The sequence below is a fragment of the Primulina eburnea genome, chromosome 15 (assembly GCF_022965805.1).
Source record: "Primulina eburnea isolate SZY01 chromosome 15, ASM2296580v1, whole genome shotgun sequence".
Lineage (NCBI taxonomy): Eukaryota > Viridiplantae > Streptophyta > Magnoliopsida > Lamiales > Gesneriaceae > Primulina > Primulina eburnea.
The window spans coordinates 33,678,233-33,693,561 of record NC_133115.1 but is presented as its reverse complement, the minus strand read 5'-3'; the positions used below and the strand labels follow the sequence as shown (position 1 = coordinate 33,693,561).

Genomic DNA, 15,329 nt, shown 5'->3' with positions numbered 1-15,329 from the left:
CCTTTTAACGGTCTTTTTCGTGATTTCAGGCTCAAGATAATTTCAAAACCCTGCGTCTGTACTAGTGACACTTGTTGGAAGCGGACCTGAAATTTTCCTGTGAGTATCAGGTATGATTGACTAGTATCACATATTAGGATCCGTAAGACGGTTTCACACGAAACTCACTCTTAACACATTTATTCATAATTTGTTTTTAAAAAATAACCTAAGGAGCACATTGATAATGATTATCGAGATATAGAACACAAAAACTTAAGTAAAATTTTAGGAGATAGATATATGATTCAAACGTATAAACCATAAAAATATTAATTATTATTATTATTAGTTATACAATATGTTTACATAGTGACTAGTTAAAATAATTTGATCGATCATGTGAATTACTAAAATATTATGATAATAATTAAAATTGTAAGGAAATATTATTGACGATATCGTATGTATGTATCACAAAATCGTAAGATCATGTATGGGGGCTGATGCTTACTCAGTGCCGGAAGGTTAATGACATAATGAAGAATGATAAAATCGAAATTAATAATTTATATTATATCTAAATGTTAAGATTTTTAGTAATTCGATTTTACGATATAAATTAGTTTTTATGTAAGTCTCATGTAAGACCGTCTCACGGATCTTAATCTGTGAGACGGATCAACCCTATCCATATCACAATAAAAAATAATACTCTTAAAATAAAAAGTAATATTTTTTTATGAATGACCCAAATAAAAGATCCGTCTCACAAATACGACCCGTGAGATCGTCTCACATAAATTTTTACCATAATAATAATACAAAGGTTCAAGGTGTTGAAATTTGAATAGACGACCGAGTAAATGGAAGTAGCCCTAAATTTAATTTAAGTTAAATGATTCTCTCTGTCGTACTTGCCCTATTCATAACGCTAGGGAGACACAGTCGGCGGAAACTTCTCTCCTATTTATCAACCAACCGCCTCCCCCACGTTATTCATGAACAAAAAAATTACCGACAAAATTAGGGTTTCCTTTACGCTTTCCAGAAGCGGGAATTTCATTCGGCTTACGGATTAACCTCTATTGTTCTTGTATTCCGTATCTCGGAATATTTTCCGTGCTGTGTTATAGATTTCTTTAATCTTAGTTTTCGTGAGAAAAATGGGCACGGAGGTTATGCAGCCACAAGATCTATTGACTGATACTCAGGTTCCACCCGTGCCGTTTCATCGCCGGAGGAATCTTGTGAGGACCGTGGATCGGAAGGGAAACTCCGCGGTTTACAGGAAGGCTTCTCCCAAATCGGACCAGACAAAATTTCACAAGGGGACGAAGGCGAAGAAACCAACATCCGCGGAGCCACGGCGAAAGGATGGCGTCAGTGACAGAAGGCTCGTTATGGGCCAGGTGACTCTATTGAGAAGGGGAGAAGCGTTGGGCCCGCTCACTTCTAATATCGAGGTCGGAGAGTCTGAATCCACTTCTCCGAATCAAAAACCGCTGGTGGATCTGGAAGTTCGTGATCCTGATCTGGTCGAACCGGTTTCACCTTTGATGGTACCGAAGCGGATCAACGTGCAGGCTTTGGCAGGCGGGTATTCCGGTTCTGCCTTTTACTCATCACCTTCTCCTAGATCTGTGCCCGTGCCGTCGTTTTTTATGAAGCAACTTGTACATGGTGAATTCAACTTGTTTGATGATTCGGCTTCGAGGGACTTGAGGCGTTTGCTTCGCCTCGATTAATTATGGCATCAGATGTGAAAAGTTTGGAAATTCGCTTCATGGGCTCCAATTTCCTTGATACCTCGAACCATATCCGTAGATATTTTTTCCAATACGGATTGAGGGTTTACTAAATCTGGAAATATGATCAAAATGAAGCGATTTCGTCAAAAATGGTTAAAATTATTGTGGTTGTTACATTTTCTTTTTTCTTGTGTGCGTTGTGAGGTGGGTTGCTGCTGTTATCTAGATTTAGATTATGTTTCTCTCGTAGTAGCTTTTAATTATGTAAAATAGGATATATTGTCGTTTGGGTGGGGTTGTTTGAACTTGAGATTAATAGGCTGAAGCAGTGGAATGGCTATCAATGAAGAAGAAAGGCAAAAACTTAATTGTAGTGGGGCCTCTTGATTCGAGCTCGAAGAAAGACTTTCGTCTTGAGAAGTGGTATCAGCTATGATTTTGCTTCGTAATTGGCGAAACGGTCACTTGCCCTTTTCATATTTGCTTTAGAAATTTGGTTTTGTAATTTGTTTTTAGCTTTATCTGTACTGCTGATGATACGCGTACAAGAAATTTGCATGTTGTATCAACTATGAAGTAATAAGAGACACAGTATCTATTAGCATGTTATAACATGATTTATTTAGAACAAATTGGTTCTTGTTTTCTCTATTTTGTTTTGGATGGCTTTTTTTTTTTTTTTTTTTTTGCCTTTTTCTCTTTTTTGGGTTCTTGGGTGTTCCTGGATTTACGGTAACCATAAGCTCCCATGGATGAAGCAAGGCTTCTCGTGGAAACTGTGATTATGGCTCCCATTCTTGTCTCAACAAGACAAATACCATTCACTTCAGAAGTTCTCAAATGCCTGGGGAACCCCAAGAACTTGAAAGGGGTTGGAGATTGTTTTCAACGAGCACTAGGTGCGTAATTGGCCTTGATAAATGGATTTTATAGACTTGACTACGTATGGATATACAATTGTCTGCGTGGCAAAATGGATGGTAAAAGTATAAAACGCGTAACTTCATAGATCAAACCTTTGCAAGGCAGCTTTGAATGTGACCAGGAAAGTTGTGGTTGCTTGGGAATTAACACAACGTTCTTGGTGATGTATTGTTTCTATTCATCATGTGGTTGGGAGGCCGCATCCAGTTGTATCTGTTATTCCTTTTGGCACCTTGCGGCCAGTGGTTGCAAACTCTCTCTCCCTAACAGTGGTGTGGAAATATGTTGTAATTTGTGACTCATTCGTTCAACTCTGCACGAGGATCATGGGATATAAATTTTATAAGTTACAGAAGAATTGGTTAAAATTCAAGGATGGTGAATCTTGATTTCTATGGATATAGAGAAGGGGAAGAAAAGAAAATTCAAACTATATAGTAAATTAAACATATAATAATGGTTGGTTTGATGCAGTCACTCAGGATTTCTTGCTATGTTATGAGAAACTTTCTCCGCCGCTGCCGCTGCCGCTGCCTCTGCCTGGCATGCATAGTTAATATGTTTTACGTGATATCGCACGAGTCCGTTTAGTTGGATTGATGGTTGCGTAACTAGTGGATATACGGAACATAAAAAAAATAAAGAATGAAATAATTTTTTAAATTTTAATAAAGAATGAAATAATTTTTTAAATTTTAACATAAAAGTTCTACAATTTTTAAATTGAAATAGTAAGAAATAAAATAAAATATAAAAATATTATTATAATATAATAAAATCATTTATTTATTTCGATAAGATTAATGATGTTTTAGGCAAATCTAAAATTATTTTAGTATATAATGATCTTGTATTATTATGATTTCATATAGTTAGTATATAATGATCTTGTATTATATATAGTAAAAAATTAAAAAATATTGGGTTTAATAAAATATTTGAGTGAATAATTAATAATGTTAGGATCAATAATTTTTATTAATTTGAAGAATTTTAGAAATTGATTTTCTTTAAAATCTTGAATCATCTTCTTCTTAAAAAAAAAAAAATCAATTTTCTCGAATCATATGACCCAAGTTTGTTTGACTATTTTAATAAACAAACTCTTCACGCACTTGCATACAATTTTTTTTGGGGATAAATTAACTTACACGTGCACTAATTAACTGGAAAATTTTTAAAAATAAAACAATAAAATAAAATAAAGTACTAGATTTCCTCAAAATCGTAAAGAATGGAGTACCCATCTTTTCGAAGAGTGCAAGCAAAGCGCAAAATTTCCTTCGCTCTATATTCCATTTACTTAAAAGAAACCCCCGTCCCACTTTCCCAACTCTATAAAAATGCACAAAACCCGAATCCATACCGAAATAAAAACCAACAAATAAAATATCAAACATTTCGAAAATAAACACAAAATCATATAAAAAAATGTCATCGAAATCAAGCAACTTATCACAGAAAAGTTCAACCAAAAGCATCACACAAGAAACCTTGACCGGTTTCGGCAACCTCATCAAGCTCCTCCCTACGGCCTCTGTCTTCATGTTCCAATTCCTCAACCCTGTCCTAACAAACAATGGCCATTGCCACACCATCAACAAGTACTTATCAAGCATCCTGATCGCAATCTGTGGCTTTTCTTGTTGTTTCGCCTCGTTTACCGATAGCTACACTGATGGCGAAGGAGAGATACATTATGGCATTGCAACAAGAACCGGGCTCTGGCCTGTTTCTTCTTCCTCCTCCTCACAAAACTTGTCATCATACAAACTCCGGTTTGGAGACTTTGTTCACGCGTTTTTCTCGTTGATCGTGTTCGCAGTTGTGGCCCTTTTGGACCCTAACTCTGTTGAATGCTTCTATCCATCGTTTGAGTCTACACAGAAGGTGTTGTTGATGGTGCTGCCACCGGTTATCGTGGCGGTTTCGGGGTCTTTGTTTGTTGTGTTTCCAAACAAACGCCATGGAATAGGATACCCTTCAAGCCGGAGTTCAACTCCATCTGCAAGCACTTCAGCTTAAAGGGCGTTTATACTATTGATCAAGTGGAATTGTGTGTCATTTGCAATAATATTGGTATTTTTTTTTAATTCTGTATAATATCGGTATTGAATAAATAGTTGTGCGATTTGTTTTCTCATTCTTTCCGTTCATAGTTTAAATCTAATTTAATTTCACTATAACATATTTGATTTTCCGCAGCGCGCAAATGGCTTCTCCACAACTTATATCGCATGCCGCAAACTTAAAAGTTGTTGAAAGTCAAGAGTTATTAACAACGTGCGATGTACTCCAGAAAATATTATTGATATCGCGCGAATTACACCATAGAAGTTTATAGATATCACACTTGTGCACGCTGTGAAATCTTTATTGACAGCACATTTACACATGCCGTGGAAGCATTAACAACGCATTTGTGCACGCAGTATATAAACATTTGTAACAACACATTTGCCTAGTGTAGATTTGTTTTTTTATATTTAATTTTTGCCATTATAGTAAACATGTACAAATTGAAATAAATTAAAACTCAAAACAATTATTACACCATCATCAACACATTTAAACAAAACAATAAGGCATGTCATACAAACTAGATAATACCAATTCTTCATTATCCAACTAAGATATAAATTTAATAAAGTAATTCTGTTTCAGGTAGAAACAAATATTATTTCTCTTTCCAACCAAAATAAGACTTTAAAATCCATAGAATATGTCATTCACACACGACTATAAATTTATAGAACCATTCGACCGAACTTTCTATTAACAACATTAACAGTATCTACCATAAAAAATAATATTCACAGCTTGCTTTTGATGCACAATGACGTTTTTGTAAAGTACAACGATATTAGCAGAGCACTCCATCGATCCAATATTAAATATTTTAGATTATATATTTATGATTTGACCGTGATTGGGTTGCATGAGTTTGGCGCTAGGATCACCAGTCCACGCTGCAGGATTTTGAAATCTTCCTCAGGTTTTTCTCGCGACGATGAATGTTTTACTTGACGAAAATTTTGTGGGATTTTGACGAGGAATGTGGGATTCGGAGTGATTCTGATTTTATTGGAAAATACATTTCGTGCAAGCAAGGTGTTTGTCAAAAGTTCGAAGCGAACTTGTAAAGTAACAGACATTTATCTTTCCAGCTTAATGATAAACCGATTTTCGAAAATATTTCGTTGCATAAATGTTCTGAATCATATGCATATGCATATTGATATTTAAACTAGGGAAATTCTTAGTTTTCTAATTGACAACACTGATAAATCAATGTATTATAATGTCGCTGAGTCGCACTTTTCCAACAAAATAAACCTGCGGATCTATGGCTTATAGTCTAGTTTGTTGAATGAATTTTCCATATTCCTGTAAGATTATTCACCTTTGATGCCTTTTATGTTTTTTGCTTGTCTTAGTACATTCATGTTAGAATTATTGATCGAGACACAATTGTTCTTGAAAAAGTGTTTCGGAACAAAATGATTCCCTGCAAGTATTTTTAACTTATCAAAGAGTACGGAGTGGATTTTCTCTTATATATTCAGACGAATTTTATCAGTTTACTGGATTGTTGGCTGCATGACCGCCGATACGAATTCGTAATATAGAATTTCAAGCATGTTGACTCTTGAAAATCACTCTCGATCCCTCCTTTCTCACACTTTGAACTAGTTAATCAGCGACGAATGAATTTTGCAGTTTGTGGTCGCTAACTAATATAATCCACTAATCCCCGAAATAAAAGTGCTCATACCCTGCAAATGGATCAACCTCCTAAACCCAGCACCGGCCAGCAAAGTCAGCCACCTGCCGGCCGGTCACAGTCACCGTCCGTACTTCACCAAAACGATGCAGATGAGGATGATGACAACGTCAAGCAACTTCGAGAATGCTCTTCTCACTACTTGGCATTGCAGGTTTCTTGTTAATCTACACACCCACACACACACAACACTGATGCAGGCACCTGTAAATTTGGTATCCTTGACTCTAGCGATTACAGGATTGTATGGTAAATACCAACAGGAATTGGAAGTCCTGCCAAAAGGGTATTAATTTGTTTATTTTTCCTTTACATTTTGCATATGCTTAACATAGATACTGGCATGTTTGAATTTCTCCTAGGACAAGGGGCGTGGCGTTTATTTTTGACCATTGATTTATAATAATTTTGAGCAGAAGTTCAAGCTTTGAAGGCATGCAACGAGAGAAGAAAAAATGGCTGATGATAAGGTGAAGCTAATAAACACTCCTTTATATTGGTTTTTAAGGGAGGAAAAAGAATTCTCGTGAAAATGATGCAGAGAAACAATTGCTTCTTTATCTATTGTTGACATTCTGTTTTTACAATTTTACTTCATATATGACCAAACCACTTGGGTTTTCCAGGACTTTGCTTCTTCTTTTTCCATACATCATGTTTATATAATTCAAATCCCCTCATATTTTGATACGCCATTTCTCGCATGTATTAGCGTGCACGCATCAGCAAATATGACACTTGGAACGATGTTTTGCCTGTCCTCCTCACACAACATCGTACCGTAAATATTTAAACTTCGGTATAAGTAATCCTGCATGAAAATATTTATATATATATAATTTGAACTCGGTGTTTTAAATCAATTTCATGATAATGTCGCAAAATGAGTTAGATTCAAGCTCAAGTTCACATTGTTTACACAATCAAAGTCTAAAGTTTGTTGAGATGATTTACTAGAACTTGATTCGTTTCAGACAGTTTTGTTCGCATATTCTCGGTGCAAGAATGTATATAACATTGATGGAAATTCAAGATGTTCGGAATTAAAATACACACAACTATCAGTGTTTGGGCAGGCAAGCATCAGATGTAATAAGATAGTTGTGCGTCCAAGTACACACAACTAGTGAATCCACCGCACTGCATCAACACTATGGATCCGAAGAGAACTTGATAGAAACATTGCTAACACAGTGCCTCTCATTCATAGGCACTTTCAATCCCTCCCGTTTGAACACATGCCCCAAGTGCCCACGGCATGCTGCACATGTTATCTCCGTCCTCCTGCCATCAGGGTCCGGCGGAAAGGGAAACTGAATGAACTAGGATGGGTGGAAATTGAAAGAAATGGTTTAGAAAACTGAGCACTCATAGATTAGTAGATGGCTCCCGGGAAACCCTCGTAGAATGCAGGCCAGCCACACCCAGAGTCGTACTTGGCTGCGGATTTGTAAAGGGGCGTTCCACAGCCCGTCCGCCCAGTTGTAAACACCTTCTTCGTAGAACTTATCCTAATGCCCAACGAGGTCTGTGCGATGTTACAAACTTATCGCTTATGTTAGTGTTAAGGTGATGAACCCCAAAAGGAGAAGGATTGCATCCAGCCTGAAGTTTATAAAACATTAACGAATAACCTATTAGATTAGTTAAACACATTACGATCTAAGACTCTAATACCATGTTAACTTCATCTCAAAAGCTGGTTCAAGAGGATGATTGTATATAATTGTCAAGAACTTAATTCAGCCGCATAATTTGAAGAACGCAAGATTTTCAGTATAATCCATAATATGACAGTACCATTCCAAAGATATGAATCGCGCATAGCAAAGGTCAGATCGATGATGCAAAAAACTTAACAAATGAAGATCTTTAAGCATGCAAAAACTGCATAAACACATCGAAAATGGTAAAGGGTTCCCCCCAAACTACCGATAAAAAAAAAAGAAAGATAAAGTTTCAAGTGTACTGACTCAGTGTCTCTGTCGGAGGATGTGAAACTGCTGAGGAGAGAGAACCGCCCGCCATTCCTCCTCCGATTTCTGAACTGTAGTAGATCATTCAGCCATTAATGTACCAAGAAAAGAATTTTAGAAAGGTTTTCCTCACAAAAATGAGGCAACTGGAAATCGAAAGTCCGAAGATTGGAATTAACCAATTAATTGACGACTAAAGACATTAGTGAGCCAGATGGCCCATGTTTAATTGAACTTGGGTTTTCCTTCGAACCGCCCATTACTATTTTCAGACATCTCAAGGCCCGTTATAATATTTAAACAATTTTGCCCAAATAATAGGACATTCATAAAATTACAGCATCAAATGTTAATTTGATATGTCAAATTATATTACATTATTGGGATTATTACAAGTTTAAATTAATAAACTTGGCCGATACATGCATGCATGGTAATATATTATTAATAATAGGTTCATGCATGCATAGACAGTAGAAGCATGTGGGATCCCATTTTAATCAGCAAATTAAAACTAACGTAGCCAGAGATTTTTATGTTTTGTACTATTTTAAGCACGCTTGCTGCTTTGTTTTTTTAATTTAATTGTCCCTCCTCTTTAAATAAATACAGGTTTTTACAGGCTCTCCAGCCCCTAAAAAAATAAAATTAATTTCATATGTATTATGTATGCTTCAAATTTGTGTATAAATTTCTTTGAAATATGAGCTGTTAAAGGAAAAGTTGCATGCTATTTTTATTTTTTTACTCGGTGTGCTACGTTGATAATTAATTTTTTAATAGATTATATGAATATAATTTTTGGTTACTCTCGAAGATTATATATATAAAAGGTATATTTTACGGAAAAAAAATAATTTAAAAATTTGTGCTAGTCCCCACTAATTTGTAGGCGTGCCAACTTGAAGTGGGGTGCAATATTATGATCAACCAGCACCTTCTCCAATAATATTTAATTTCCACGTCACCATTCACAATTGAAAATTTCTTCCATTTTTAAATTTATTTTACAAAAAAGTCAACCCCAAATGTTGTGAGCATACATCGATAGAAGGACCAAGCGTTGGTCCTAACAAAGAACGTGAAAAGAAAAAAGAATTTCCACCTAAACCCTAAAAAGTTCCCAAGTTGTCGTCCCCTTTAATCTTTTCAACTTCTTTGCACCACCATCAACACCACGAGCAGGGTCACCACTACCGGCGGTACCGCATCCTACATTTTGCGGGTCGAAAATGTTTGAAAAACGATGGTCCCAGCGGTCGGAAACTCGTTGGCGACACGGCTCCGAAGTCTCATACCAAGTGGCTCCATGGCCTTCTCCACCCCCCTCCACAGCTCGTGCCCGCTGGTGGCGCAAGTCGTCGACACCGATAACTCTGCCGGCCGGAATACCTTCACGGCCTTCTTCAAGACCTCGAAAAACTCGTTCCGGTGATCATAAACCGGGCCAACACACTCGAAACTGGCGTAACTGAACCCATCCTCCGGTGTCACATGAACAGTCGAATAACGGTTCCCGTCAATTCCGTTCATCGAATATCCACAAGGATCAAAAGCATAATCACAAATAAGGGCCTTCTTGTTAATGCCCCTAATCCCGGTCAACTCCGTCATCTCTTTTCCAGCAGAGTCGCCGTTTTTTCCATCCCCGACCCGTCGGAAAAAATTCTTAGCCAGAATCCGGTCCAGCCCAGTCATGCAGATCTCAACAGTGTACAGATCATCTGTATGCATCTCCTCCATAGCGAAAATGTTCCCATCATCACAACCAGTAAAAACATGCCACTTGTGACAAGATTTCGAGTTCATCACCAAGGCCTTTCTGCACGAAATATTCTTAGGCAAATTCTCTTCCAAGAACACAACTTCATCCTTAAAACTTGTGTGGGGGTAGGGCTGGGCATCTGGGAAAATGAAGCTGCCGCGGGTGTATTTGCACCCGCACAAGGTGAGCCCCAAAGTCAAAGCGTGATCCAACAAAGGATGGACAGATTTGAGCAATTGTGTAGTCCCACAAGTTTTGATGATGATTTTTGTCGGGTAAACAAAGAGGCTTGATTCTGATAAAACGTAAGAGTCGAAATATTTATTCCCCACAGCTGACACCACGGTGCACTGCACCGCATGCAATACTTTCTCTAGTGACACAAAATCCAACAGCCGGAGACCTTTCCCAGCAGCCGGATCATCGCCGAAGAAATGCAACTCCAGCCTCTTCTCAAATCCCTCGAACCCGGAAATCGCCATATTAACAAATCAAATCAAATCAAATCAAACCCAAGATTTCTGAAGTTCAAGAAAACTAAAAAACTGATAAATATAGAAGAAAAGGACGAAGATAAGGTGAAATGGATATCGTAACGTAGTACTTTGCGTACTGTGCGTTTGTTGTGTGAGTGAAGTTGAGGTATTATACAAGGTACAGGAGTATGTCAGTATATATAGGTGGAGAAGAAAGAAAGATGGGGAAGGGGTAAGGTAGGGGCCAGGTGGGGGGCATGCGGGTTCAGGGCAACAAAAAAGAAGGATTGCAGGCAAAATGAGTGCAAGATGATGGTTATTTTTGTGTGTTGCGAGCTCTTTTTGAAGACAACAACATGAATAATCTTAATTCATGGCCATGCGCGTTTCTTATTCTTTTTTTCTTCTCAAAATGCAAGAAAAATACAAATGCCCACAATTCATCATTTAATTAGTTAATGTGACAAGATTAGATATGGATTAATGCATATCGTTATATATATATATATATATATATATATATATATATATATATATATATATATATATATATATATATATATATATATATATACTAGATAAATGTACGTGCGTTGCACGTTGAGAAATAGAGATAATTTGTATATGATAGTTTTATTTAAATATGTTTAAATTATTTTTGAAATAAGAATAACTTTAATAGATAAATAATTAATTATTTGGTTACAAATGAAATCATCACATTTTCATGTCTTTGATTTGAAGACCTCTTGAAATTTTTTTGTGCCCGTCGGTTTTTATCTTCTTATCTCTTTTTTTGTACTCGGCGATTTGTTCTTCATCTCGAATCTTTATTTCATCTTCGTCTTCATGGATCTTCATGTTTTTGTTGATATTTATTTCATTTGATTTTTCTATCTTAGGTGGTACACCCCTTTGTTTAGTTGGCTTGATAATCTTCCGAGATCTCCGTTTCTTGATATTGACATTTGTTGTTGGATAATTGGCATATATCTCAATAGCTTCTGTCACAATTTTTAACACTTCATCATATTTTTCTACTGAGTTATCCAACTTGAACAAGAATGTATGGAGCTTGGAGCTTGGTTGATTTAACGAATCTTTATATGTGTTATTTGGTAGATTCTGCATTGAAAATCTTTATTGTTAGATACAATATTTATGTAGATATAAAATCATTTGTTTGTTTTATCTTATATCTGATCATGAATTTGAATGAAATTTTCAATAGAACACAACAAAAGACGATGCAACTTTTCTAAATAATGTTATTCTTGCCATCTCATTCTCATATTCAATTTTAATTGTTATCCTATACCTGTAACAAAAAGAAGTAAAGTAATGATCACTTTTTTTAGTGTGATCTAAAATTTGAGTTATGTATTGATAATTTGTTTTACATAAAAATGATTTGAATTCATTTTTATTTCTCTTTTTCTATCCATTTGATATATGTAAGAGTAATTATTACACATAAAACTAATTTAAACTCATTTTGATTCTTTTGAAGTGTTTTCTTATTGTACAAAACAATTATTTGTGTTTGGTATGCATAGGGTTTTACAATTTGGCAAATTGACAGCCACGTCAATGCAATCCTCATTATGTTCACTATTTGCTTAGTATAGGGCTTTGCATGGTAAATCACAATTATAAGAAATAAATATTGCGGCATGGGTAATAAATATAACTTTTGACATAAAAATTAAGCAACATTCGAACTAAAAGATAAATCTTTCACTATCATTCAGTTTTGTTAGGTTAAGCGTGCAAGAATGAGGGTAATATTGGGATGAGTGAACGAACACCTATGAAGTTTTCGGGAGTTAAGCTGCTGACATTGTGTCGCTTATTTTAAATTTCATTAAAGATATAATTTTTTTTAAAAAAGCTGTAAATTTCATTACAAAAAAAAAAATTCATTTTTCTTCAATTATTATAAAATTCATTAATACCTGAAAACGAACAAAAAAAAGACATGTATTTATTAATATTATTTAATGAAAATAAGAACATATATATAAATTCACACAATTTTATTAGAGTTTTCAAATATATTAGTCGTGTATTATTTACGTTATTAATGAATGTTAATTTACTCAAGTTTAAAATAAAAATTGCATAAAAACTCCTACGAGGCTGTTTCACGGGAACATGTCTCATATCCTACCATAATCATGAAAATCATTGTTTTTCACTCTGAAAATTGACTGGTTGGCCTATCTGAAGGATATATCCATGAGACCAGCTCACATAAGACCAATTCAAAAATTGGATAACTATAAAAAATCATAAATAAATAAAAAAAAGAAGTCAAACAAAAAGAATTATTTTTTAAATAAAGATATAATTCATTCTGTGAAAATACATTGTAAATTTTATTATTCTTCTATTGACCGGTTGGCCCATCTGAAGGATATATCCATGAGACCGGCTCACATAATTTCAATTCAAAATTGGAGAACTATAAAAATTCATAAATAAAAGAAGTCAAACAAAAAGAATTATTTTTAAAATAAGGATATAATTCATTCTGTGAAAATATATTGTAAATTTTATTATTCTTCTATTATTTTACATTATATTAAAGATATATATTTTTAAAACAAATAAATTATAAATTCTATTTCAAAAAATTGTGGCTAAATTTCATTTTGTTCAATTTTATTTTGAATTAATTGATAGGTGAGAAAAAAAACAAACAATAGAATATGTATTTATTATTATTTTATTTTAAATTTTATTAAAGATATTAATTTTTTTTAAAAATGATATGTAAATTTCATTCCGAAAAATGAACGTTTAATTTAAATTTCATTCTAAAAAATTGTAGCTAAATTTAATTTTTTTTCAATTTATTTTAGAATATATTAAATAATATATGGAAAAATACAAACAAGCGAAGAGAGGTACATTAATTATTATTATTATTTACGTTATTCACAGATGTTAATTTATTTAAGTTAAAAATAAAATTGACACAAAAACTTTTATGAGGTTGTTTCACGAGTGAATTTTGTGAAACATGTCTCATATCCGACTTGAATCGTGAAAAAAAAATTATTTTTTTTACTCCTGAAATAACTGGGTCAGCTCTCTGAAGACTATATAACAATGAAACTGTTTCACATAAAACCTACTAAAAATTGGAGAACTATAAAATTTTGAACAATAGTGTAAACTTTATTTCATTCGATTTATTTAAAATTCCTTAATTAATAAAAAATAGAAATCAAACAAAAATGCATTTAATTTAAATTTCATTAAAGATATATATTTTTTTACAAAAAAAATAGAGTGTAAATTTCATTTCAAAAAATGAAAGATAAATTTAAATTTTATTTCAAAAAATGGTGGCTAAATTTCATTTTTCTTCAATTTATTTTAGAAGTCATTAATAGCTGATAGAAAATAAATAAAAAATATTTATTAATATTATTGTTTCGCATTTCATTAAAGATATGTTTTTTTTTTAAATGGAGTACAAATTTCATCACAAAAAAAGAATGTTAAATTTTATTTTTCTTCAATTTATTTTAAAATTTATAATTAATATATGAAAAAAAACACAAAAGAAACATGTATTACTGAAGAATGAAGGTTGATGCTAAATTTTATTTTTCTTCAATTTAGTTTAGATTCCATTAATTAATAAATGAAAAGAAAACAAACAAAGCGATACGTATTAATAAATATTATTTAATGAAGATAAAGACATAGATGTAAATTCACAATTCAAACTCATATATTTATAGCAGTAAAAATAATTATAGTAGTAATAATAATAATAGATAGATAGATAATATATTGAATTTCTTTATAGATATAAGTTTTTTTTTAAAAAAAAATGGATTGTTAATTTCATCACAAAAAATAAATGCTAAATTTTATTTTTCTTCAATTTGGTTTAGATTCCATTAATTAATAGATGAAAACGTGCGGAAAAAATAAGGTCCTCGGGTTAGTGTGCGCACATCCAGCCCCGCCTACTCAGTTTTCGGCACCTCCGATCTCCTGATCAATATGATCACCTGCATCAATCACACCTAGTGAATCTAAAGACTCAACACCTGTAACTTAATAACAATACATATACATAACATGCAACAATGAAAAATATTGTACTCAACATACATTTCATGATCTTAGCATAAGCGTAAACATGTCGTAAAATTGCATAACGTGTTAAAACATCACATCATAACATCATATATTTGTTCATTTTCTTTAATCGAATTCAGCTCGTTAGTTGTGACTTTTGTATTAGCTATATCGTATCTGCTTTATCATAAAATTTTAAAAATAGAGTGTAAATTTCATTACAACAAAAAATAAGGCTAAATTTCATTCATCTTCACTTTATTTTAAATTTTATTAATTAATAGATAGATTGGAAAAGACTAAAATTCATTTTTCTTCAATTTATTTTAAATTTCATTAATTAATAGATGAAAAACATGGAAAATAAAAAAAATAAAAAATGGAGTGTGTAAATTCACAAAAAAAAAAAAATAAATTATTAAATGAAGGTAATGACATTTATGTTTTAAATTTCATTAATTAATAGATTGGAAATGACTAAAATTCATTTATCTTCAATTTATTTTAAATTTCATTAATTAATAGATGAAAAACATGGGGAAAAATAAAAAATGGAGTGTGTAAATTCACAAA

General features: G+C 33.3%; 3 protein-coding genes across 3 annotated transcripts; 2 read left to right on the top strand and 1 right to left on the bottom strand.

The window, feature by feature from the left end:
• Positions 1-4,010: 4,010 nt before the first annotated feature.
• LOC140814984 (protein DMP2) lies at positions 4,011-4,825 on the top strand. Its single transcript, XM_073174077.1, has one exon. The coding sequence runs from the start codon at positions 4,086-4,088 to the stop codon at positions 4,677-4,679; it is 594 nt and encodes a 197-aa protein (XP_073030178.1). The 5' UTR covers positions 4,011-4,085; the 3' UTR covers positions 4,680-4,825.
• Positions 4,826-5,481: 656 nt separating this feature from the next.
• Positions 5,482-7,066, top strand: LOC140814985 (uncharacterized). Its single transcript, XM_073174078.1, has 4 exons — positions 5,482-5,649; positions 6,375-6,592; positions 6,679-6,724; positions 6,855-7,066. The coding sequence occupies exons 2-4, from the start codon at positions 6,437-6,439 to the stop codon at positions 6,899-6,901; spliced, it is 249 nt and encodes an 82-aa protein (XP_073030179.1). The 5' UTR covers positions 5,482-5,649; positions 6,375-6,436; the 3' UTR covers positions 6,902-7,066.
• A 2,335-nt stretch (positions 7,067-9,401) lies between these two features.
• Positions 9,402-10,811, bottom strand: LOC140814300 (S-adenosylmethionine decarboxylase proenzyme 4-like). The gene has a single exon (XM_073173240.1). It carries the CDS (start codon positions 10,659-10,661, stop codon positions 9,627-9,629), a length of 1,035 nt encoding a protein of 344 aa, XP_073029341.1. The 5' UTR covers positions 10,662-10,811; the 3' UTR covers positions 9,402-9,626.
• Between the last annotated feature and the right edge of the window lie 4,518 nt (positions 10,812-15,329).

What these genes read in the sequence shown, in the direction of transcription:
- LOC140814984 (XM_073174077.1), top strand. Translation starts at nt 4,086, where the DNA reads ATGTCATCGAAATCAAGCAACTTATCACAGAAAAGTTCAACCAAAAGC.
- LOC140814985 (XM_073174078.1), top strand. Translation starts at nt 6,437, where the DNA reads ATGGATCAACCTCCTAAACCCAGCACCGGCCAGCAAAGTCAGCCACCT. An exon ending in CTCACTACTTGGCATTGCAG is followed by an intron (nt 6,593 to 6,678) that starts GTTTCTTGTTAA and finishes TAGCGATTACAG; the next exon opens with GATTGTATGGTAAATACCAA. An exon ending in TTGGAAGTCCTGCCAAAAGG is followed by an intron (nt 6,725 to 6,854) that starts GTATTAATTTGT and finishes AATTTTGAGCAG; the next exon opens with AAGTTCAAGCTTTGAAGGCA.
- LOC140814300 (XM_073173240.1), bottom strand. Translation starts at nt 10,661, where the DNA reads ATGGCGATTTCCGGGTTCGAGGGATTTGAGAAGAGGCTGGAGTTGCAT.